We start from the raw sequence: 23373 nt of genomic DNA on the forward strand, positions 1-23373 counted from the left end.
TGTGGTCTATAAATGTGTCACGTGACTTAGATCACTGATTATGAGTCATTATAACGGGATTATTACTGGCTATGCTTATTTTAGCAATGATAATGATGATATTAATAAGCTCAATGCTTTTGTTTCCACTCGTCATAACGTGACGTCACATTACTACAAATCTATTTATAGAAACGTGCTATACGTTTTCGTCAATAGTTTCTTTGGATACTGTCACGGATATTGATCAATAACAATTGTTTTATACGGTGCTTCACACTTGACAATTATTTAAAAGCAGAGTAGTATTACAGGCCACAGTCAAAGGGAGAGGTTGTTGTTGTTTCATCATTTGCTGAATACATATTATTTCTTTAATATTATTTATTGGTAAGTCATGGGTTTCCAAAATTATATAACGGATTAATGGGTTAATAATTCTATAAACATGTTGTTTCTAGTGCGCGTATTCATTGATTACTCCATGCTATATTTGGAGAGGAAATAATAATTATGAACGTATACATTGAGTGAACGTACAACGGCGTCGTCTTCAATGACGACGCCAATATGCTATTACGACGGGTTTGCCGACGAGTAAATGTCTTCTAGTTTTTGTCAGGAAAGATCACCCATCCTTGATTGTATCGTCATGTAGGCCTAAGTAAGATTAGTACAGATAGGTACGCTACATAATTAGGATTTGTTGTAAAATGTCATCCAACGCTTAACATTTAATATGTAGAGGCTTATTGTTAGAAAATGTAATGTGTGTTCTGAAATGAGGCTTTAGTTTCCTCTTTAACTGTAGATTTATAGTGGCCTATAAGTTTTGACTTATACAGTATTAGTTAAAAGATATGTAAGAAGCCTACATGCATGTTTCATTATAACAGTACGTTTTATTTATATAGAGTTTTCAACATGAAGAAACTAAAGATGGAAATAACTTTGGTGTTCTCACTGTTTGTAGTGTCTGTCCAGGCAGGTAAGTTATCGTTTGCGTGTAGGCCTACCGTAAATATATTAGTCCTAGTCCTAGAGCTGTACTTGAATTAAACAAAACAACCTTGTTTTAAAAGGCAACATTCATTTTAGATTCACCATGAAAATATTAATTAGCCTACAGTACACATTTTTTAAACACGTTATGAATCCTCTTGTATCTTTATTTTGTAATGTCGTCTGTATTATTTTTGTTTTCGGTTGTTTTCGGTTGTTTTCGGTAATTAGACGGACCGGTACAGTAATTGTATTACATCTGGTAGAGCTACCACTGTAAAATAAAGTTGAATAAATAAATAGATAAATGTTTACAGTTTTATATTGTTTTTTCTTAATGTTTTAGAAACAGTTCGGTTGGTGGGCGGAGTCAACAAATATGAAGGTCGAGTGGAGGTGTTCCGTGATGGACGATGGGGAACAGTTTGCGACAACGGCTGGGATTTCACGGCTGCGAATGTGGTTTGTAGAGAAGTCGGGTTCGGCAACGCTGTGACAAATGTCTTTGGCCAGAACCCAGGAGATGCAAGTCAGCCGATACTGCTCCACAATGTACGATGTACTGGCCAGGAGCTAAGACTTTCTGATTGTCCATCTAAAACGGGCAGTGGAACCTGTGACCACAGCGAGGACATTTCGGTGCGTTGCTCCCCAGGTGGGTCATCAAAATGATTACTACATTTTGTCTAAACATAGACAAACTTCATATCAATTCATTGCGTTTTTTGTAAGCTTTGTTTTGTCTAAACAACATTATTACACATTTGTATACGATATTCATTTTTCAGTTAATGATTTCGACGTCCGGCTTGTTGACGGATTGCATCTAAATGTCGGTCGATTACAAGTTTATCGTAACGGCACGTGGGGTCAAGTTTGCGACAGACACTGGAACGATGATAGTGCAGACGTCGCATGCCGCCAACTTGGGTACGTGCGCTCCGATTCGTGGGTAGAAAGTTACAAACTCAAGGAAAATGCTAGCCCAATAGAGTTTGACTTATTTCAGTGTACAGGTTCCGAAGGTAGTCTGATGGATTGCGTGAGCCATGCGTGGAATGAAAATTCTGACTGCGGTAACACGGTGAAAATACAATGTTCATATGAAGGTAGGATTCAGTGCCAGTATACTTAGCCTATATAAAAGGACTTAAAAAGGCATTTCTCCAGTGGGGTTGTGGGTTGGTGAGCATGGAAAAATACCCAGAAAATATAGCGACTTCAAGTTGACATATTTTACCGGCCATTAGTCGCCTATTTTGCCACAGTCTTGATGGACGGTTATTGTGGAGACGTGCCTCTTGGACGATATTTTTTATTTATAGCTTTTAGATGATCTTGCCTAATTGATTTACTGTTTTACCCGGTACTGTTTTTATGATGAAATTTGGTGAAATAAATGATATATGTTAATACATTTTTATATATGATATTTGTTCTAATTTTTTCTAATTTTAGTTTTTATACAATCATAATATGTTTTCCACCTTTACATGTAAAACTCAACTTCTACGTTTATCTATAAATGTTACTTGCCTTATTATAGGTGATCTAGCCTATTCACAAGGCGACTCGCGCTTTGTGGGAGGAGATACCACAATGGCCGGAATCCTCGACGTGTACATCTACGGTGAGTGGCGGACTGTCTGCTCTAAAGTGTGGAACAAAGACGAGGGGAAGGCTGTCTGCAAAGGGCACGGTTACGAAGGAGCACAGGAACACAAAGGCAACCCAAACGACTACAATAAATCCCTCGTGATTAAAAGACCCGTCCATGCTTATGGCATTGACTGTTCTGGCAAAAAATCTTTAAATGACTGTCATTTTAAAACAGACAAGTTATACATTGGATGCACACATGATGACGATGTGGCGACAACATGTGGACCTACTGGTAAGTTGAGATACAGTACCGTACTCATTGGTGTAGCGTGATTTAACTGGAAATGAGCACTGCTACGTATTCCGCGCGCCCGCGTGCGCATTGTTCCAGCTTATCCATTTAAGTTTCACACCATTGCTTCGCACCATAGCTTCACACCATAGAGGCTTCTAAAAGCTCTGTCTACACTATCAACGCGCCAACCAGACTGACAAATGAAATTGAACTAATTGGGAATGTACACACCCATTCAACGCGTGGAGTAGACAACTTAAATATTGTTAATGTTATACCTCATTATACCCGTAGCAAAATGGATTCGTCTTTTTAAAGTTGCAGGCGGAAAAATGGAATGACTTGCCAGCAGATATAAAACATTCACACACGATTATGTTATATAGATACAGATCTCATTTCTTCTCATAACATTTAACTTCCTGTTTTTTTATTGCTATTTATTAACTGTATTTGTATTGGATTTAAATTTGTATCCGTTTTTGTCGACAGGACCACAACGCAAAACAGGTATATTTCTACTTGATTGTGTGTAATCCTGTATAACTATGTTGTTAAATAAATAAATATAGGCAATTCACATTTTTGTTTTTGTACATAAAGTTTGATAGTGTTGGCAGAGCTTTAGATCTTTTGTTCACAATAGGAGGATACAACGTAAAGATAAGCATTGACCAATTTCTTTTCTCTTTTGTAGGGTTGTCCGGTGGAGGAATTGCTGGTATTGTAATAGGAAGCTTATTTGTAAGTTTCTTTTTGTATAGTTGTTGCATAAGTCCACAATTACAAAAGAGAAAGAGGAATGCAGCTAGGCCTAGACCACCTCCAGCTCAACCAAATTCAACACCGAATCCTTCTGCGATTACCACAAGTGACGTAAATATTGATATCGAACCAGCGGCCGTTCCTTCAGCAGCAGAAATAGAACCGCCAAGTTATGACGTCGCTGTGAAAACCCCTAGTACATTTGTAGAGCCAACGTGACCAAAATAATTTTTGGGTGATGTGATGGGTGATGTTCAGTAAAATAATATAGTGAAGATAATGATTGGTTACCACAGAGAGTAAATGATTTGACCAATCACAAGCGATGGATTATTCGAACTGTCGCTTGTCATTGGTCAACATGCTTGCGTTGCGTTTAGGTCCTTGCGTTGCGTCCTAGTGGGAACCAAGCTTAAGGAAGAAATAGTGTTATCCATGGGAAAGAATGCTGCCGTAAATAACTTATTTATATACCTGGATGATCAATACTGTACTGTAAATGAGTTATTTTCAACGAACAATTATGCAAAGGACGAATATTGAAATCTTTTGTGAGACTGTGTTCCGTTTACACGATGTAATTCATTCATGTAAATAGCAACTGTACTGTACTACTGTATTTAAATTAGTTATTATCAACGACGAACGAAAAATATGCAAAGGACGAATCTGATAGAAATCTTCTGTGAAACTGTGTCCCGTTTACACGATGTAATTCATAACATACGTAGTTAATAATAAGCATCAAAGAACAAGAAAAGTAGGTCTACATTAGGCCTATTTTACTTACAATATTTTCTCTTCAAAAAATCCAAAACTTCAATGTTCACAACAAACCACGTTCTGCAAACAGAGAGCGGCTGATACGTGTTCTTTTAAATCAAGTTATATCCCTCATGATATGCAAAGCAGTACAGATATGAAGAAAATACCGCGTGTCACCACCACCGATGAGTCCGTAGCCGTAAGGGGTTCGAGGGCCTTGAAAGAACCTTCTTTTTCTTGTAGTAGGCCTACCCCTTCCAAACTTAGACCAGTAGTCGAAGTTATGATGAAAAAAAGGCTTACCTAGCCTAGTTCCTGGCGATTATTTCTCCACTTTTTTTAAAAAAAGAACCCCCGGTATAAAAAATCATGGCAACGGCTTGGTATTATTCCTATGAATGGCATGAACTCTGGGCCGCAATTGAGACAGCATGCCAGCCACTACAGTATACTAAGTACGCTATGATGCCAGCATATTGAGTTAGATATTAAAGGCTTTATTATGAAGTGTAAAGGGTGGTTCCCACTAGCACGCAACGCAGCGACGCATTGACGCAAAGTGATGTATTGCGTAATCACAAGTCACAAATCACAAGAACCGACGAAACCACAGTGCTGCAAACAGGTTTGATTTCACGCAGACGGGAAAAACAACATCATTGAAAGGGCATTTTCTTACGTCGCGTAGGTTGCGTTACATTGCGTCGTTAGTGGGAACGAAGCTTAAAGTAAGAGTCAACACGTCACGATGTCCCCTTGAAGTTGATTTATTGCAGTTGAACATAATAAGTACATTATATCTATTAGGCCTATATCTTTATATATAATATTCTATGTTTTTAATATATACATTGTAAACGCATCATAAAATCTAACAAATAGTTGCACCAGAATATGTTAATATTGTATACATCAGGCAAAATAAACATACATTTATCCCATGGCTATAGTATTTAATAGAATAGTACTTTAACTACCAGCACCTTGTGTATTGTATTATGATATAACTTGTAATATTACTACCGTATTAATTTCATAACCACGATTTATTTTGTAAAATCCATGCAAAAACAAAAGTATAACAAATAGAAATTAAACTAAGAATATATTATTCGTTACATTTCAATAATGTAAATATAAACGGTGACGGGGTGTTTTTAACTCTTTTTTTAATTGAAAAAAAGGGTTATGTCTCGGATTCACTTTTGACCCCTTTGCATAGAATGGTTACGAGAATAAAGGGAAATATAACAATATACAATAGCATGGTTTCATTATAAGTATTGACTTTTACGAGTTTGCGCACAATTGAAGCTGTGTCGTACAATTAAAACAACCCTTAAGATCGTTCACACTGTGGCCGGATTCCCGTCCGGTGGCCGGATTCCAGTCCGGAGGCCGGATTCCAGTCCAGCGGATTCCAGTCCGGTGGCCGGATAAAAATCATTTAAAATGGGTGTAAGTGTTAGGAATACAACCATTCACATCAACGCATTCCGGATTCCGTACGGACGTGCGAGTTTTCTCCAGCCCGGACGCATTATTTTTTTTCCTATGCAATTAAGGCAGAAATCATGAATAATTCATTACCTTAATAACGGTCTATTATAAAGAATTGCAAGATAGCTGATCTACTTTTTAAATAATTATGTTCTTGAAAGACCGCGAACCGTGGGCTCCAGTGTAATAAGTTCAAGCCTTTACCACTAGACCAAACATTTCGGTTGGCAAACGATGTTTACACAAATTATTTAGTCTCTCTGCATGCTTATATAGCGCCGCCCTTTATAATGTCCCATATTATGTCATAATTATTCTAATGAATTATTCATGATTTCTGCCTTAATTGCATAGGAAAAAAAATGCAGCCCGGACCGGATCCAGGCTCAGTGTGAACAATATTATAGTTGTATATGGAGTGCAGGAGCAAAGACATGCTCTATTTACTTGAAACTTGCTTTTACAGTACGTCTATGTTGCGCCATTGTTGGTCGGTAGTTGTCGGACATGCATTGCTGTTCTTCTTCGTCTTTCTCTGTACTCTTAAGAGATCGGAATACGTCCATCTTTAAAAAGAACCACAACTGTTAATTGGGAGTTTGCAAGGGCGGATCAAGAATTATAGATTAGGGGGGATAAATATTTCATAAATGACAAAAACGATTCGTTGGGTTGCAGAAAAATAAAACTAATCATTATTTTATTTTAAAAAGACATAGCTGTTAAATTTTAGAGGGTACTAAAGTCTGTTTAGCTCCCGCCTAAATTCGCACCTGGTTTGCAGAGCATGTAAACTTTAACGTTCCCATCATGCAACGAACAAGTTCCGCCAACTTTTTCGGCCTAGGTTTAAAGGACAACTTGACCGAGGACCATATTATTACATCGTATTAGGGATGTACACATGATTTCAGAACAATCGTGAGATTAAGGATATCGCCAGACGCGTTCGCCGTACAGCCGTCGCCGTAAATTGTTGTGACGCGAAATCTACTTAACGTTTCCAAATACACACCTGTTTTTGTGATATCTCAACTGGCTCCTTAAAGAGTATCCAGGTGACAGTCTCGTACAGTGGTGGAGTTGTCAGAGAGCCGTCGTATGTGTAGTAATCTTTGGTATTGGCTAAAAAAAATCCAATTGTATCTTAATACTGTCCACATCATAACCGACTAGTTCTGTGGTTTTATTTATTCGAAACCTGAGCTGTACATTGGATGTGTTAATATTTTATGTATGTTTTTCTTAACCGTAAAAAATCCTCTAAAAAATGTGCTGATGACTTACTTGGTAGAATTTCAGACGCTTTGAATCCCTCATCATCAGGAAACTTTATATCAGCGGATTGGCCCTAAGTACATTAGGAAATAAATTAATTAAGCGCTCAGGACCTGTGAAGTTACCAATATATTGAATTTACTGAAAGTCATTAGGCATGTACCTGTTATGGCCAAAACTTAAGGACGATTAAAAACTGTGTAGGCCTACGGTTGTCTTGCAAACAAACACAAAATCAACGCAATTAATTTTAAAAGAATACATAGAAGTGTTTCATATATAAACATCACAGTCACAGAACATTTATATAGGCCTACACATATATAATTATATACCAAGTTCTTTGGCGTACCTTATGGAGAACCTTGTTAAGATACGGAAGAATACGATCCCAATACTTATGATGTTCGCCCACCTGAAGCATGGAAGTAAAATAATAAAGAAGATAAATTATACTATTATATTATAAGTCACATCACAGTGGCACTCGATTAGTAAATTGAATAATTAGTAAAGTTAGGTTTGCGGTACGCCTACACGACCACGTGTTTCCAAACAGAGAATATAACGTATAACCACATGACAAAGATACACTCGTGGTATAAACAAATACAATAATAATGATAATAATAATTTATTTGAACATAAACTATTGTAACAGTGGCACACTTCGATATGAAAGTGCGTTCAAATTTACTAAAACCACATTACAATGATAACTATAAAATGTACAATAATAATAAAATAATAAAAACCAAACAGTACCCTTATATTTACAAAACCCACCTCTCCCGCACCCTACCCAATCTACCCTCTACAAATCCCCATTTCTCTTCAATCAACATAACATTAATAACATATGAATTTAAATTAAAACAAATAGTATAGGCCTATACAGTAATAATCGAAGTTTTACACAACACATACAGTTTTAATTTAAGATCTTTTTTCCAACAATTGTTCACAAGACTCTTACATAATTTATCCGTAAATTCACAACAAACATGGTCGTTTCCAAGGATAAACTGCAATTTTTCTGTAGTTTTTAGTCGCGCGCGTGCAACGCGACTCTACAGCTCGCTATGTCGGGCGGTTGGTCGGTCGGTCGGTAAACACTAACTTGAGCACGCGACTGCAGCCATCTATATGGCCTTGTTTTTATTAGCAATCAACACTTTACTTACCTTGATGAAGGTACCCAGGACGGCAATTCCGTTCTCTTTGTCGATGGCGTCACCACACGACTTGTATAAGTCAGTGTTCCAGTGAACGAAGTGAAGCTTTATTAATGGAGAACAATGAAACAATTACACATTTTTTTAAATATCATTTTTTTAAATTTTAATTTAAATGTTTTCTTCTCTCCATTTCTGGAGGCATCTTAGAACCAATTTGAAAAGGTTACCTCAGCGGAGTACTGTTTGCCATTAACTGTGTGTTCAGATCCTATATCATCCTTGCTTCCCCAATGGCAATGAAACTGGGCCAGTTCATATTTATGTTCGAGTGGTCCTCCAGTTATATCTAACAAATAATATGATAATACATTTGATGTTTTTAGCGATAAGAAAATTGTGTAATGGCGACGACTAAAGTTTGGTTCACGCAACGCAAGGACGTAACGCAACGTAGGTGATTTGACCAATCACAAGCGATGGATTGTAGTTGACAATCGACGAAAAATTATATTATTATTATTATTACCGTTTTCGTCAGTTTGTGCGACGGACACCGTGAAGGTATGCCCGTTGTTGACGACGTTCTTGATTGATTTTGGGTCATAGTCAAACTTGAGCTTGCCCAGTGATGGATTGTATTCTATTTCTGATGTCTTGATGTCAATTGGAGACTGTCTCTTGCCGTGAATTGCAATCGGGAATTCTTTGCCCCATTCTTGTGGATCTAAAACTGCAGTTACATGAAAAAAATAATATGAAAACCTGTCCTCCACAATACATCAACCGGCTGTATGTATAGTCGAGGGTGTAGGCTAAACCAAATTCATTTCACTCGACTCTTGGTCCACACTATTGACAACTCATTGAATTTACCAGTCTCCCCATACCTGTGACACAAACGCAATGTATTATTTTAACTAAAATTTGTATCGACCGGCTTGTCAGGAAAAAAGTCATGACAATTTACATTGCGCTTGAGTTTGGTTTGTCAATTATGTTTTTCGTAGCGAAGAAATCGAAATGTAATGGACGACGTATCCGTTTTCGTTATCGTATTCGTAGTTGCGAAAACGGATACGTCACACATTTGTGAAACTTTTGAGCTGATCCACATTTCATATTCGTAAAGCGTATTCGTGTTGACGAATATCACCAGTCATATTCGTACCTACAACACGAGTATAGTTTTTGATCTATTTTACACATTTTGCATTTGATTCATGATTATAATTTATAATTATAGATTTATTGAAAGTAATTGAAAAGAAATGGAGAATCTCTCATCTGGAAATAGATCGTCAAGCTTACATTGCACAGAAGAGGAATGTAAATTCCATGGTAAGAAAGGCAAAGGCCAACTACTACATTGGCTTGTGTGAAGAACATGCAGCAGATCAGAAAGGACTTTTTAAAATTGTTAACCAACTCCTTCATCATCGCCAGGTATCACCTCTCCCAGATAGTCTTTCTGACTTAGATCTTGCGAACAGGTTCTGTCAGTTTTTCACAGACAAGATCAAGATCATCAGAGACGACTTCAAGATTGATGACATGTCATTTAATGAGCCTGTGACAGCTGTTCATCATCAGCATCTCACAACATTTACACCAGCATCTCAAGATGAGATCCGCAACATTCTGATGAAATCACCAACAAAATCATGCAGGTTAGATCCAGTTCCTACTTCTATACTGAAGAAGTGTATAGACGCAGTCGTTCCAATAATAACGGAAATCATTAACCATTCTCTTAATACCGGCATAGTGCCAGATGAACTGAAAATTGCTCACGTTCGTCCTTTAATAAAAAAGCAAAACTTGGATCATAACACGCTGAAAAATTACCGCCCGGTGTCGAATCTTTCTTTTCTTGGAAAGACTCTGGAGCGTGTAGTGACATCATGCATTACTCCATATCTTCAAAAGCATAATTTAAATGAGAATTACCAGTCGGCATATCGTGCATGTCATAGCACGGAGAGTTCCCTTTTAAAGGTACAGAATGATTTGTTACAAGGAATGAATGATGGGAAAATAACGCTATTGGTGTTGTTGGATTTGTCAGCAGCGTTTGATACAGTTGATCACCAAAGACTGATAACCCGTCTGAGAAATCGCATTGGCATAAATGGTGTTGCTCTTAACTGGTTCCAGTCATATCTTACAGGAAGACGTCAGCTAGTCTGTATCAATGATGCATTCTCAGATGAAGCTTGCCTGGAATATGGTGTACCACAGGGGTCAGTAATTGGGCCTGGCCAGTTTTCCATTTATACGCTTCCCCTTGGTGACATTATTCGCAAACACAGTCTACATTTCCATTTCTATGCAGATGATACACAGATTTATGTGTCAGTAAATCCAGTGCAAAGGGATGTTGCTGCAGCAATCAGTAAGATGGAAGCCTGTATAGAAGATGTTCGCAATTGGATGACAACAAATTACCTAAAGTTGAATGATGGAAAGACAGAGTTTATTATCGTCGGGTCTAAATGTAACATCTCCAAAATCAACATCACACATATCAGAATCGGAAACTCTAACATCGCTCCCTCATCGGTGGTCCGGAATCTGGGAATCATGCTGGATAGTAATCTCACTATGGAAGCACAAATAACAACTGTATCCAAAGCAGCATGCATATCGATTAGGAACCTTGGTCGTATTCGCGGTAATCTTAACAAGAAAACAGCTGAATTGATTGTACTCATTTGTCACTTCTAAAATTGACATTGGTAATGCCTTGTTGTTTGGCATACCAAAATCTCAAATACAACGTTTGCAGCGCTTGCAAAATATGGCAGCTAGAATTGTAACTTATACAAAATCAAACGCTCACATAACTCCTGTCCTGATGGATTTGCATTGGTTGCCTGTTCAACAACGTATTAAGTACAAACTTGCGTTGTTTGTATTCAAGATCCTAAATGACAGTGCTCCTGCTTATTTATCTGACCTTGTGGATCGTTACGAATCATCCCGCAGAGGCCTACGATCATTGTCACAAAACCTTCTTCAAGAGCGTAGAGCGAAAAATCAGTGGGGTCAGAGATCTTTTTACGTTGCGGCCGCAAGTGTATGGAACAGCTTACCAGCAACAGTTAAATGCTCAACTAGTCTAAACAGTTTCAAGACCAACCTAAAGACGTCGCTATTCGCTGATGTTCTCGCACGTTGTTAATGCACAAAGCGCCATGAGCGCCACATGGGTGGAGGATACCGGCGCTATATAAGTTTTCATTTATTATTATTATTATTAATTTACTAAAAGTAATTTACTAAAATGTCGATGTATTATAAATATTTGACGAAGTTCTCGTAACCCTGAAACCTGTTAAACCTACTGATGGTTTCTTGTACCGACGTTCTCGTAGCCCTACTTCAAACTATAATGATTGGTGGAAGTTTGCACATTGTGAACCCAATTCTTTCTAGGTTACATAATTTCCACCTTTGTACTGTATACAAACCAACATTATTCTACCTTTAACATACAATCAACAACTTGACGAGACTACAGTAAACAGATTGTGATCACTTCCTTTCATCAACTACTAAATCGTGTTCAGTGATTTATGCTATTTCTATAGAAATGTCTTTATATTACCACATTAAGCGCTTGTTCAGTTGCAACGGGAATTAAATACCGCGTTCATGAAGGGTTTTAGGGGTAGGGGGGGGGTCGAGATTGGGCGGCGTTTATTCGGGGGAGGCGTTAATTTTTTTGGGTGTAGGCCTAATATGGTAACATAATAATCAAATAAATACCCCATAGATATGACAAAATACAACACAATTAATATCGAGAAGTGAGATCATGCATATCAATCAATGAATTCTACTACAATAGAATTGTGTATATATGCATGTGGCGGGGCATTTATTTGAGGAAATAAAGGTCCCGTGCGTTTATTCAAGCGGGTGGGGGAGGGGGAGTTATTCAAAATGATGTTCTATGGGGAGGGGGGAGTTTATTGGGGTGGAGTTTATCCAAAGCGGGGCGTTTATTCGAATAAATACGGAAGGCCTATAAATAATTAAATGTATAAATTGATAATTGAATATCATGCAATTATACCAATAACACTGTGTTGGTGCAATTTGTCTGTGTTATTTTACTGTTTTATCTATAAATGTAATATGATATGCCAGTTTTCAAACCAAATTTCTGTTAATTTTTAAATGCTACAAATAAAGATACTATGACTACCGTATATTATGACTAAAATAATACTAAATAGTATTAAACATAATCTTATTATAATCTAAAATTAGCCATAGCAATCTGTCCATTTACCTGGGCCTAAATAAATCAACGAGTTCGCGTCGACTCAAATCCTGCAGGTACCTGCAAATCACTTTAAATTGTAGAAGTAGAATGATTTTCTTGTGGGTTATCATTACATTTACAAATACATATGAATATGATTATTTGTGGCCTACTGACTCATCATTATAGGATAAGTCAAAATGAAGAGTCTTAAGTTATACATAATATCAATAAAGCTTACGTGCGCACAACATATATTCGTTCTGAAAAGAACTGTTGGGTTTTCGACGTTTCAAATCAAAGCATATTTATGGAACAGTCTTTTCAAAACTAATATACGTGGTGTACCGGAAACTGTATACTGTATCAACATTTGATTTATCAATAAATGTGCACTTTAAAGAACCTATAGTACATCTTTCGAAACGAGGGGGTTACCCCGGTGTAGGCCTACTAGTTCACACACAGCCGCTGTCACACACAGACACATCTCATAACTGATCAAGAGGGTCCCTTGATTGTCAGCATATGCTGTTTAGGGTCACCCTCTATCTATAAATAAGGTGAAATAAAAAATTTAAAAAATATTGAAGTTATAATGAATGATAACACATTAGTAGACAGAAGAAAAACATCTGTTGTAAAGTCTGTCCAGGGTCTGCAATATTCTGTGAATCATCGCTAAGTAGCCTACTTTTAATTCTGACATTTTCAACTCCGTCTGATCTGAGAGCTCGCATATAATATCATGTAAAATCGATACAGTACACAGAAGAATAGATTATAGCATATTTTATACAGTAATAATTTCATTAAGTATGCCTCAACAACAATAACAGTACCCGCTTTTTATATAGTTATGTTCAACAATTCGCACTTAAATCCTACACAATATTATAACCTTATGTATATCATCTCTGATAGGCCTAAAGTTACGTTTATACAGTTTGTATGATTTATTTCTTTTTTATTTTTAAATGCGCCTTGAGCACTCTGGAGTGGTATGTGCGCTATAAAAATCATATTATTATTATTATTATTATTATTATAGCGGTATGGTATTTATTTTTTACCTACTAATACTAGTATTGCTTCAATAAAAACTATATAAATCATTATTTAGCCTTTTCGTTTCGAATTTGTTATACACATTACGATTATGAATATATATATTACTTATGATAATTGTCGTGTACGATATCTGTACTGCTAAAAGTAGTCCTCAGTATGAACTCACGCATGATTGAATTCATATTGATATTGTAGGCTATCAATAGATTGTCAAGTGAGTGCAATAATAATACGCCGTTGCTAAAGATACGGTACCGTATCCATGCTTTTAAAAACTAAAGATACGGTAATTATAGAGGGCGCTTCCGTTTGCTAAAAGTACGGTAAAATTGTATTCCTAAAACTCGTACCTAAATATAAAACTCGTTCCTAAATATAAAACTCCTTCCTAAATATTAAACTCCTTCCTAAATATTAAAAACCTAACCCTCTAAATAATCTCTCTTAAATTAAAAACTAAAAAAATAAAATAAAAAAAAGACGTCAAGAAGAGCATCGAACCCCCAACCCCTTAAGCCAAAGCCTCATCACATGCCCACTAGGCTACACAGCTAGCTTGCAGAAAACCAATGCAATAACCTATTTGATTAACATCCACATTACATAGCGCCCTCTATAATTACCGTACTTTTAGTTTTAAAAAGTATGGATACGGTACCGTATCTTTAGACATAACGATAATAATAAAGACCGAACCGTGTTTACGAAGGAATGCGTTAATAACTTCGGATTCGGAATATACTGAATACATAATATGTATATATTGTATATTATCTAGAAGCAAAATTGTAGTATTCCTACCTTCTTCTTTGCCCTTTTTGCATTTGCGGTAGCCCCAATGATGAGCCATGATTCTTAATCGTTTGTAACGCCTCGGTGCTCGGTTCTCAGCAGCTGCTGTGCTTACGTTCAACGCCGTGGTAGAACTGAGCGAGTGAGTGCTAGAGCTGCCTTTATATACCAGTCGATTTTCATACGGATATAATGATTCTGTTCGCTTAATTTTGTGCCAGGAAATGTTTTAAAATTCCCAAGCGGGCCCGCAGTTTGAAGGAGGATACGCCAACCGATATAGTTCAACAATGGGTCAATACTACTCATAACTAATCGCGATTTTATTTCTGATATATAATACAAACTGACCTGGAATTGACGGGGGAGAGACTCCTATCGCATATATAACAGTATACACTTTTTACGTAGTCATTTTCAAGATAATTCATTATTCATAATTCAGAATATTAAGACATGCGTAGATTTGTAACTGAATAATTTACAAGTCTAAAAGACTACCTGCATACATAGGCCTACATTGCTGATTACATGTATGTTACATGCCTGTAAACAATGGCCAGTGGCGAAATGGCTAGAGCGCTCACTGGCTAAACTCAGGGGCCCAGGAGCTTATGGACAGTGCCTAGTGGAAACAGGCATTGGATATGTCGAAAAAGGCTAAAAACACCCGAAGCCTCCGGCATTAGAGGGCCATTTAGGTTCCTATGTCGCCACTGAGGATCCATAGTTCTTATAAATGCGACTCTTCTTCGATTTATCGCTCTAAAAAAAAACACACCTATGTATATGTTTTAAAGCTTTAAGAAAAGTTAGTGTTTAGTTAAAACGTCAAACGCTCAACATTATGATGCGTTTTATGTAAATTTGTGGCATTAAAGCATTGTTCTCACTATTGGAAGCAACGCAAGAACGTAAGCCGCAACGCAAGCAAGTTGACCAATCACAAGCGACAGTTCGCCTTTGATTGCTTAATTTGATTGCGTTGTGGCTACGTTGTCCTTGCGTTGTGTCCTAGTCGGAACCAAGCTTTAAGATGCCTACAACCTCACGTAATTGTGACTACCGGTTTCTGAAAACTACCCTAGATTTGGCAAGAGTTGGCATTTAATTTCATTACCGGTTTAATATTATAGATTTTATTTTTATCAATGTCTTCATTAAAGTAAGACACGCAAACGGCACACGCCAAGGTTGTTGCTGCTGAGTATGGTACTGAAAGCTCACCCATTTACGCAATTGCCTAGCAATACCAAAGATCTTGGTTCGGTCTGACAATCAAATATAAATTTAATTTATTATATTCATAATTCAAACGATTCGCAGTCCCCATGATAAATCTGTCATTTTTCATTGATGGCAAATTCCGTAAAAGAGAATCTCATAATCACATAATCTATATATAATAGTCTATAATACATGCCAAGCACATGTGATGCTATATCATGGAATGTGCCTGTGATACTGGACAAAAGATACAGTACCATGAATCGGCTAAATTTGTAATGAAAGTAAATATGAGGCTCATAATTAGTGTTTCACTCAATTCCATTTCTCAATTGGATTTAAATTATTAATCAACAGAAACAATATGAGATGTAGGCATATTGATGTTTAAATATACCGGTACCGGTACCGTATACTTTTGGATGGAATAATAATGAAAGAAAGAAATAAAAAACACACATTCTATTGTGTGCCCCTCGCTTTATGCACTGAGGTAATAAGTAAGTACCGTACTATAGTAAGTTCAGTAAACTTGTAATAGAGATATCTATAATTGTGTTTTTTATGACATTAATAAGTATTCATTTTCCACCAATCGTATTAATATTCTCATTTTTATAACACAAGAGCTCACTTCAATAGATGATGAAAGCCACTTAACCGGTCGTACTTTTGCACTTGGCTTGCAGAGGTCCCGAATTGTTGAAAAATAAACATAGCACTACTTTTTGCCCTTTCACCTTTTCACTTGTTTTCAGGAGCGCTTTGAGATTTTAGTAGGGTGGGGGTTGTGCTTTATAAATAACAAAAAAATGCAATTACCCTCGTCTGTACCCTCCGCAAAATCAGCACATTCTGATATAGAGAAAATATCAAATAGCAAGGAGAAGGGGAGGGCGGGGGATTATGTATGACACCGTTTATAATCCAGGTCTTCCCGTCGAAATTGAGTAGTCAGAGTAGGGCTAAAATAGTAGTACGTACCCTGGATAAGACCTTACTACTCGGCATAGTAAACAAAATAATTACGATTACGGTAGGCCTAATTCGAACAAATTAAAAACCACGGATGCTGTGGACGCAACAAACATATGCTGAGGAAATCATGTTAAATATGGTGGCCTCGGAGAAATCATGCGTTTTCCGCAGTAATGTAGGCCAGCAGGGCCGCAGCCTGCATGAGACAGACGAGGTGAGCTTAAATTTTCATTTTTCACCACCCACCCCAATTCTCCAGCACAGATCGTCATATTTTATATTAATAATTTATATTTAAAGCATCTTTGCCATGCCTCGTCTGTTGTTAACCTTTCACTACGGCGCCTTGGCCCGATCTAGTCTTAACATCTAGGTAGGCCTACTAATTGCTGTGTTGGGTCTACCGTACGTTTTGACTTTATTCGCTCTCACCACATCCGTGAAAACAAGAGACCCATATGCAGCCTCTTATTAAAATAATGTTTTCGTCGAATGACCTGAATATTTCTATAGTCAAGGACTTAATGTAGACAGCTAAAAAATAATGTTATTTGTATTCAAATTGAGACCATAAGGTCAGAGAATCACGTGCTAAAAAGGATAAACGTTTGTTAATGCTGTCTGGCGACTACGTGACATTCGGATTTGAACTTATTACCTATATGGTGATAGGGACTACATATATTTTTTGCGTAAGCAAAAACCCTTTCCCACTAGCGACGCAACGCAGCGCAGCGACGTATTGACGCAAAGGTAAGCGTGGTTTCCGCTAGAACTCAACGCAGCGACGTATCGACGCAAAATGCCGTATTGCGTAATCACAAGTGGGAACCGACGACGCAACAATGCTGCAAACATCGCAGGTTCGATTTCACGCAAGCGGGGGCAAACACAATGAGTGGAAGGGCATTTTCTTACGTTGCGTAGGTTGCGTCGCTAGTGGGAACCAAGCTTTAGCATGATTCCCACTAGCGACGCAACGCAGTAGTGACGTATTGACACAAAGTACTGTATTGCGTAATCTCAAGTGGGAACCGACGTAGCAACAATGCTGCAAACATCGCATTTTCTTACGTCGTGATTGCGTTACGTTGCGTCGCTATTGGGAACCAAACTTGAGCTTGGTTCCCTTAGCGACGTAAGGAAGCCGCAACGCTGAGCGAATAGACCCAATAAAGCGATGGATTATTCGAACTGTCGCTTATGATTGGTCAATTCGCCTGCGTTGCGGCTTACGTCCTTAAGTGTGATTCCCACTAGAACGCAACGCAACGACGTATTGACGCAAAGTGCTGCATTGCGTAATCACAGGTGGGAACCGACGACGCAAAAGTGCTGCAAACATAGCAGGTTTGATTTCACGCAGGCGGGGGCAAACACAATTATTGGAAGGTCATTTTCTTACGGTTGTGTCGCTAGTGGGAAACAAGCTTTACGTTGCTACTCCTTTGTACATTTCAGACATAATGAACACATAGGCACTGTTCAGGCTTAGTTACTTAAGCTTGGTTCCAACTAGTGACGCAAAATAACGCAACCTTCGCAACGTAAGAAGATGCCCTTCCAATAATTGTGTTTTACCCCGCCTGCGTGAAATCAAACCTACGATGTTTGCAGCACAAATTGCGTCGTCGGGTCTCACTTGTGATTACGCAATACAGCACTTTGCGTCGATACGTCACGTTCTAGTGAGAACCACGCTTAAGCAAGCCGGCTGGACCGGCTTATCTCAGCCACATACAACAGAGGGCGGTCACCAAACTAAATACAGTACAGTACACGAATCTGAATGAACGTTGAGTTGCGCCACCACAGATAGCTGACCTGTATATTATGTTGTAAAGTAAGACTGGAGATAATACACTATACATATCTATTCGCAGTGCAATGTTTTAATCTTTTTAGTACAAAGGCATGTTTGCTAAAATCGTTATGTAAACATAACACAACTAGACCTACATCACGACAAATTTAACCCAATATGTATATAACCATTCATTCATTTAGTACTGTACTATATTCAAATTATAAATGCAATGCCATTCTTGATATTAAATAATATATTTCTAAATGTACATACTCTAGGTTTAATATTTAATTTTTGGCAAAGAGTTTTTTAATCCTCATCCGTGACTCACTAAAATAAAATACTAACTTATTCTTAATTTGATGACCGGTTTGAAGTGAAGATATTATTATTAGTCTTTCTTCAAAATCATAAACTGCATGTCCAGCAACTTCTGATAATTATATTCATACCGCTGAACAAGTTCATCAAGATATTCTTCCTCTTGAACAGGGTTGAACTGTTTCTCTTTGTACTTTTTAATGACTTTAAATCCTGAAGCAGAAGCAATTTCTAAAAGGACTTCAGTATTTCCACCATGAAGGTTATCTCCGTAGATCAAGTAAGAACTCTTTGATGCATTACGCAGAAGACACTTCAGGTTGTGTTTGAAATGTCGCAGGCCCTTAGCAGCGCTCACAAACTTGTACATCAGTATGATATCGGCTTCGGATACGCGGGATTTGATCCCTTCCGTGGCAAGGCAGTTGATATCATGTCGACGGTACCTTATATGGATTCGATCGGAATCAATAGGTCTCAGTTGGTCTTTAACGGCACGCCAGGCTCCTTTCCATCGGCGGTATTTATCGATAACCGTAGCATCAAGAACTACGTTTCTGCTTCTTCGTTTTAGAAGACTCTGCAGATAGATATACAAGCCAAGTACATCCGTTCCTGGACCGCCTCCAATAGAGCAAACCTTCAGGTTCAAGTCTCCTTGTTCGCCTTCTTGATGCCAAACTGAAGGGTCTAAATTCAGCCTACGAATTCCATATCCAACAGAATAGCAAAGAGTACTGAAGTACTGAAACATGTACGCCGCCTGGTATCTCCGATCGTTGAAATCAACTGAACTGCTCTGACATAAAGCCCGATAATCGGTGTACGACGTCGACAATTCCATTATGACATCGTACATATCTGTATCGCTTATTTTACACTTGTTTTTCTTTTCATATTTTCGTATCAAAGCCAAAGGAGCTTCACGAGCAATGAGCAACACTGATTTCTCCATCTTGTGACTTACCGCTTAGGGCCTAAATGAATTTTCGCGCCTTTATAGAGTAGAGTCTAATATTGAAATTGAATTGCCCGCCTTTACAATCATACGTCACGAGTAATATTCTATTATTAGAAATATGGAATTTCCAAACTGATCGTTTCAGTTTCATGACGTCATAGTATTGATCGATAACAGCATAAGCGTTCCAATATCTATCCATTATCAATAACGTGAAAACGATTTTAATACGTGTCGGTATTCAAGTGATACACTAATATTATATCAATATAACTTAAAAGTTGTACTGAAATAATCAGTGAAGATTTTTTTAAAGAAAGCTAAACAATATACACAAAAGAAGTACAAAAATCGATGAAACACAGAATTACAATACAATGCTTTTTTAAATTATGTCAAAAGTCCTTATTTTGAAAACTACACAGGTCTTATTCATCTATCCAATTTCAGGTAAAAATCAAACTCTGTGGAAACATTTTACAGTTTCAAGTTTTCATTTATTAAAAACAGACAAAAAAAACTTATATATACCAAATTATAGAACAAATAACAACATTCTATCAGGTATTCATGAAATCCCAGATGATTTAAGGTTTTAACAAAAAGCAAATTTAAAAAAGAAATGAAAACAGATTATTTGTTTGTTTAAGAATTATATATTTGAGAGAAAGTTTGTTAACAAAAAAAAATGTTTTATGTATATTGATTTTTAGAAAAGTAGCCCTAATTTATTTATAGGCCTATAACTATTAATATGTCAATGTTTATGGGCTGAACTTGATTAGTTTCAACTATTATACATATTATGTTTTATTTATGTTACAATGTTTACTTTATATTTATGGGAAATGAGGAAAAAAACAACTTATGTATTAACAATTTGTCTAGTGTATCACTACATTGAATTCTATACAAGGACAGGATTATGGTTTTAGATATAGATACACTACTATACAATACTGAAATTCCTATCTACTCCATTGTATTGCTGGGACCTAATTACCAAATGCAAGGTGCAAGCAAAATGTATACTATATACTAACTTGCTTGTGTGGTAAGCACACAGTTACAATAAAAGTTATCTAAACATATATACAAAGTGACTAACCCAGTGAGGAATACAAGTATGTTACACAAATTTACTGTATATCAAAAAGTATAAAAGGCTAGGTAGTTGTTTACAATAATTAACCAACTGTATAAAATTCTGAAAAAAAACTGAATGTTGAATCCGTGGGGTCAAGGGTCACAAAATTAATGTGACTGGATTTATGTTCTATTGAACATAGTGTCTTTAGTTTCTGGTTTATTTGATAAGAAAACACGTTATGATTTAGCAGTATAACACTGAATTGTATCAAAAGTCACAAAAGTCACAAAAATGACTATAATGTTGTTTGTTTAATTAAAATCTATAATAGAAGCCTATCACATAGACAATGTCAATCCTGTTTTAATAGATTTCAATTACAGTTTTTTTATCCAAATCTGAAAACACATATTCAGTTGCTTTCCATTTAAATCATCACACTGTGGTCGATTGCGGAATGGAATAAATCCAGCACGTTCGGCAATTCCAGAAAAGATTTCAGTAGAACCATCTTTACTATCGTCTCCGTAGATCAAGAGCGAATTTTGAGATGCTTTACGAAGAATAGTCGTCAGATTCCTCTTGAAATTAGGCAAGGATTTAACAACGCTGACAAACTTAATCAGCAGTAAAATGTTTGCTTCAGTAACAGATTTTTTCACTATACGTGTCGCAGGGGTGTTTATATCATATCCAATGTACCCATTCATTTTGATCCAAACACCTTTTGCCGATTCAGCTGCTTTAACCAGACCTTCCTGGTCAGCATTAAGGTTCAGCTTTTTCTCAATGACATTCCAGGAGTTCTCCCATTCATAGTATTTATCAATAATCGTTGCAGTAAGAACCAATGTTCGGTCCTTTAAGATGCTTCTCACGTATGCATAAACTCCAACAACATCAGTTCCAGGTCCTCCTCCAATTGAACAAACATTTAGGTTTAACAGGTTTTTGCCATTTAGGCCAAAATCATCTGGTTTTAAATTGAACCTGCCAAGTTCATCGGTAATAAAATCACGGAGTTCTGGAAAGTACTGGCGCATATATGCCGCTTGGTACTTGCGTGTGTCAAAAGGAATTTCTACATAGTTCGGATTGTCGTATGCTTCTTTCAAAAAGGTTTCTACATCCGACATTTCGTCCTCCAAAAGCAAACTACAATAATCATTATCAGTAGGCCTAACTGTTCTGTGCATCTTACATGGTTCGGGATATGCTTTGACATTAATACACAAATTGGTACACAAAACACACGCGTCATTGGTCCTACGTCTGGTCCACGTTATTACAAATTCACAAACCAACATATAACAACAAAAAGTAGCTAACATATATTGCAAAAATCAATAAAATAGAATCCACCACACAGGATGCATCAATCGATTAGTTAGCTAGCATGTGTAGTTAAATTGAAATTATTTAAATCAACCTTAATTATGATTGGCCAAATCCACCAAAACTACAATTACATCATCTGCAAATTTTAGTAAGCTTATCTATGGTTAGCCGGATCCAATTACAAACGTCACCAAAAACACCAAGCAAATACATGAAAGAATACGTATCAAGACAACTACCCCCTGGACAATTACCACCCGGAAAACTACCGCCCGGACAATGACCCCCCCCCCCCCCCCCTAGGACAACTACCACCCGGACAATTACCCCCTAGGACAACAACCCTCTAGGACAACTACCCCCTTAGGACAACTACCCCCTAGGACAACTACCCTCCTAGGAAAATTACCCTCTAGTCCAAGTGCTATGCCCCTATGACAACAACACCCTCTGAACAACCACACCTATATCATGACACCTACACCTTAGGTTATAATTACGATCTTGTAAAACTTACTGAAATTCAAAACATAGGGAGAGAGATTGATTTTAAAAGAAAGCTTTTGCATTTTTTAATATGCATATCGTCAGCAGTTATTTTAAATTAAACGAGAATCGATCAAATCATTAAAAAGATGGGCTTATTTTATTCATGTGTGACATGAAGATGCCGTATATAAATATAGGAACACACAGTTTACCTAGCAGCACCAGTCAATCAAACACTCTTTCATTTAAGATCAATCTCTCTCCCTATGTTTTGAAGTTCAGTAAGTTTCACAAGATCGTAATTATAACCTAAGGTGTAGGTGTGGTTGTTCAGAGAGTGTTGTTGTTCTAGAGGGGTAGTTGTCCAAGGGGCATAGCAGTTAGACTAGAGGGTATAAGTTGTAAGATAGTGGGACTGGAGCAGCCCCTTAAATAAAATTGGCCCGATTTTGTTCTCTTTTTTTCTTTTTCAAAACAAATGTTTTACCGTATGCTGTTTAATGACATTATACGTTTACTACTACAAGTCCAGTAATAATGGAATATTGGTTTGGCTGTTACTACTTCATAGAAGAACTTTAATTGATTTGTTTTTTACATTTTCTCCCCACTCCTGAGGAAATAGGACAATAGGCCTAAACGTTTTTAGAACCTAAAGAATAATT

The 23373-nt window shown here is 37.1% G+C and overlaps 4 protein-coding genes across 4 annotated transcripts; 1 reads left to right on the forward strand and 3 right to left on the reverse strand.

Annotated features, from left to right (window-relative positions):
- The first annotated feature begins 219 nt into the window (after positions 1 to 219).
- LOC140057843 (CD5 antigen-like) lies at positions 220 to 5179 on the forward strand. The gene is made up of 6 exons (XM_072103606.1): positions 220 to 369; positions 894 to 967; positions 1328 to 1636; positions 1770 to 2090; positions 2528 to 2875; positions 3576 to 5179. The coding sequence occupies exons 2-6, from the start codon at positions 904 to 906 to the stop codon at positions 3860 to 3862; spliced, it is 1329 nt and encodes a 442-aa protein (XP_071959707.1). The 5' UTR covers positions 220 to 369; positions 894 to 903; the 3' UTR covers positions 3863 to 5179.
- Positions 5160 to 14653, reverse strand: LOC140057844 (carbonic anhydrase 2-like). The gene is made up of 8 exons (XM_072103607.1): positions 14507 to 14653; positions 8891 to 9094; positions 8592 to 8710; positions 8371 to 8466; positions 7539 to 7601; positions 7196 to 7259; positions 6924 to 7033; positions 5160 to 6474 (listed from the first exon to the last, which is right to left on the reverse strand). Exons 1-8 carry the CDS (start codon positions 14553 to 14555, stop codon positions 6352 to 6354), a joined length of 828 nt encoding a protein of 275 aa, XP_071959708.1. The 5' UTR covers positions 14556 to 14653; the 3' UTR covers positions 5160 to 6351.
- A 4013-nt stretch (positions 14654 to 18666) lies between these two features.
- On the reverse strand, positions 18667 to 19795 carry LOC140056969 (uncharacterized). Its single transcript, XM_072102498.1, has one exon. It carries the CDS (start codon positions 19783 to 19785, stop codon positions 18901 to 18903), a length of 885 nt encoding a protein of 294 aa, XP_071958599.1. The 5' UTR covers positions 19786 to 19795; the 3' UTR covers positions 18667 to 18900.
- A 739-nt stretch (positions 19796 to 20534) lies between these two features.
- On the reverse strand, positions 20535 to 22235 carry LOC140057247 (uncharacterized). Its single transcript, XM_072102816.1, has one exon. It carries the CDS (start codon positions 22210 to 22212, stop codon positions 21259 to 21261), a length of 954 nt encoding a protein of 317 aa, XP_071958917.1. The 5' UTR covers positions 22213 to 22235; the 3' UTR covers positions 20535 to 21258.
- Between the last annotated feature and the right edge of the window lie 1138 nt (positions 22236 to 23373).

The sequence above is a fragment of the Antedon mediterranea genome, chromosome 8, assembly GCF_964355755.1.
Source record: "Antedon mediterranea chromosome 8, ecAntMedi1.1, whole genome shotgun sequence".
Lineage (NCBI taxonomy): Eukaryota > Metazoa > Echinodermata > Crinoidea > Comatulida > Antedonidae > Antedon > Antedon mediterranea.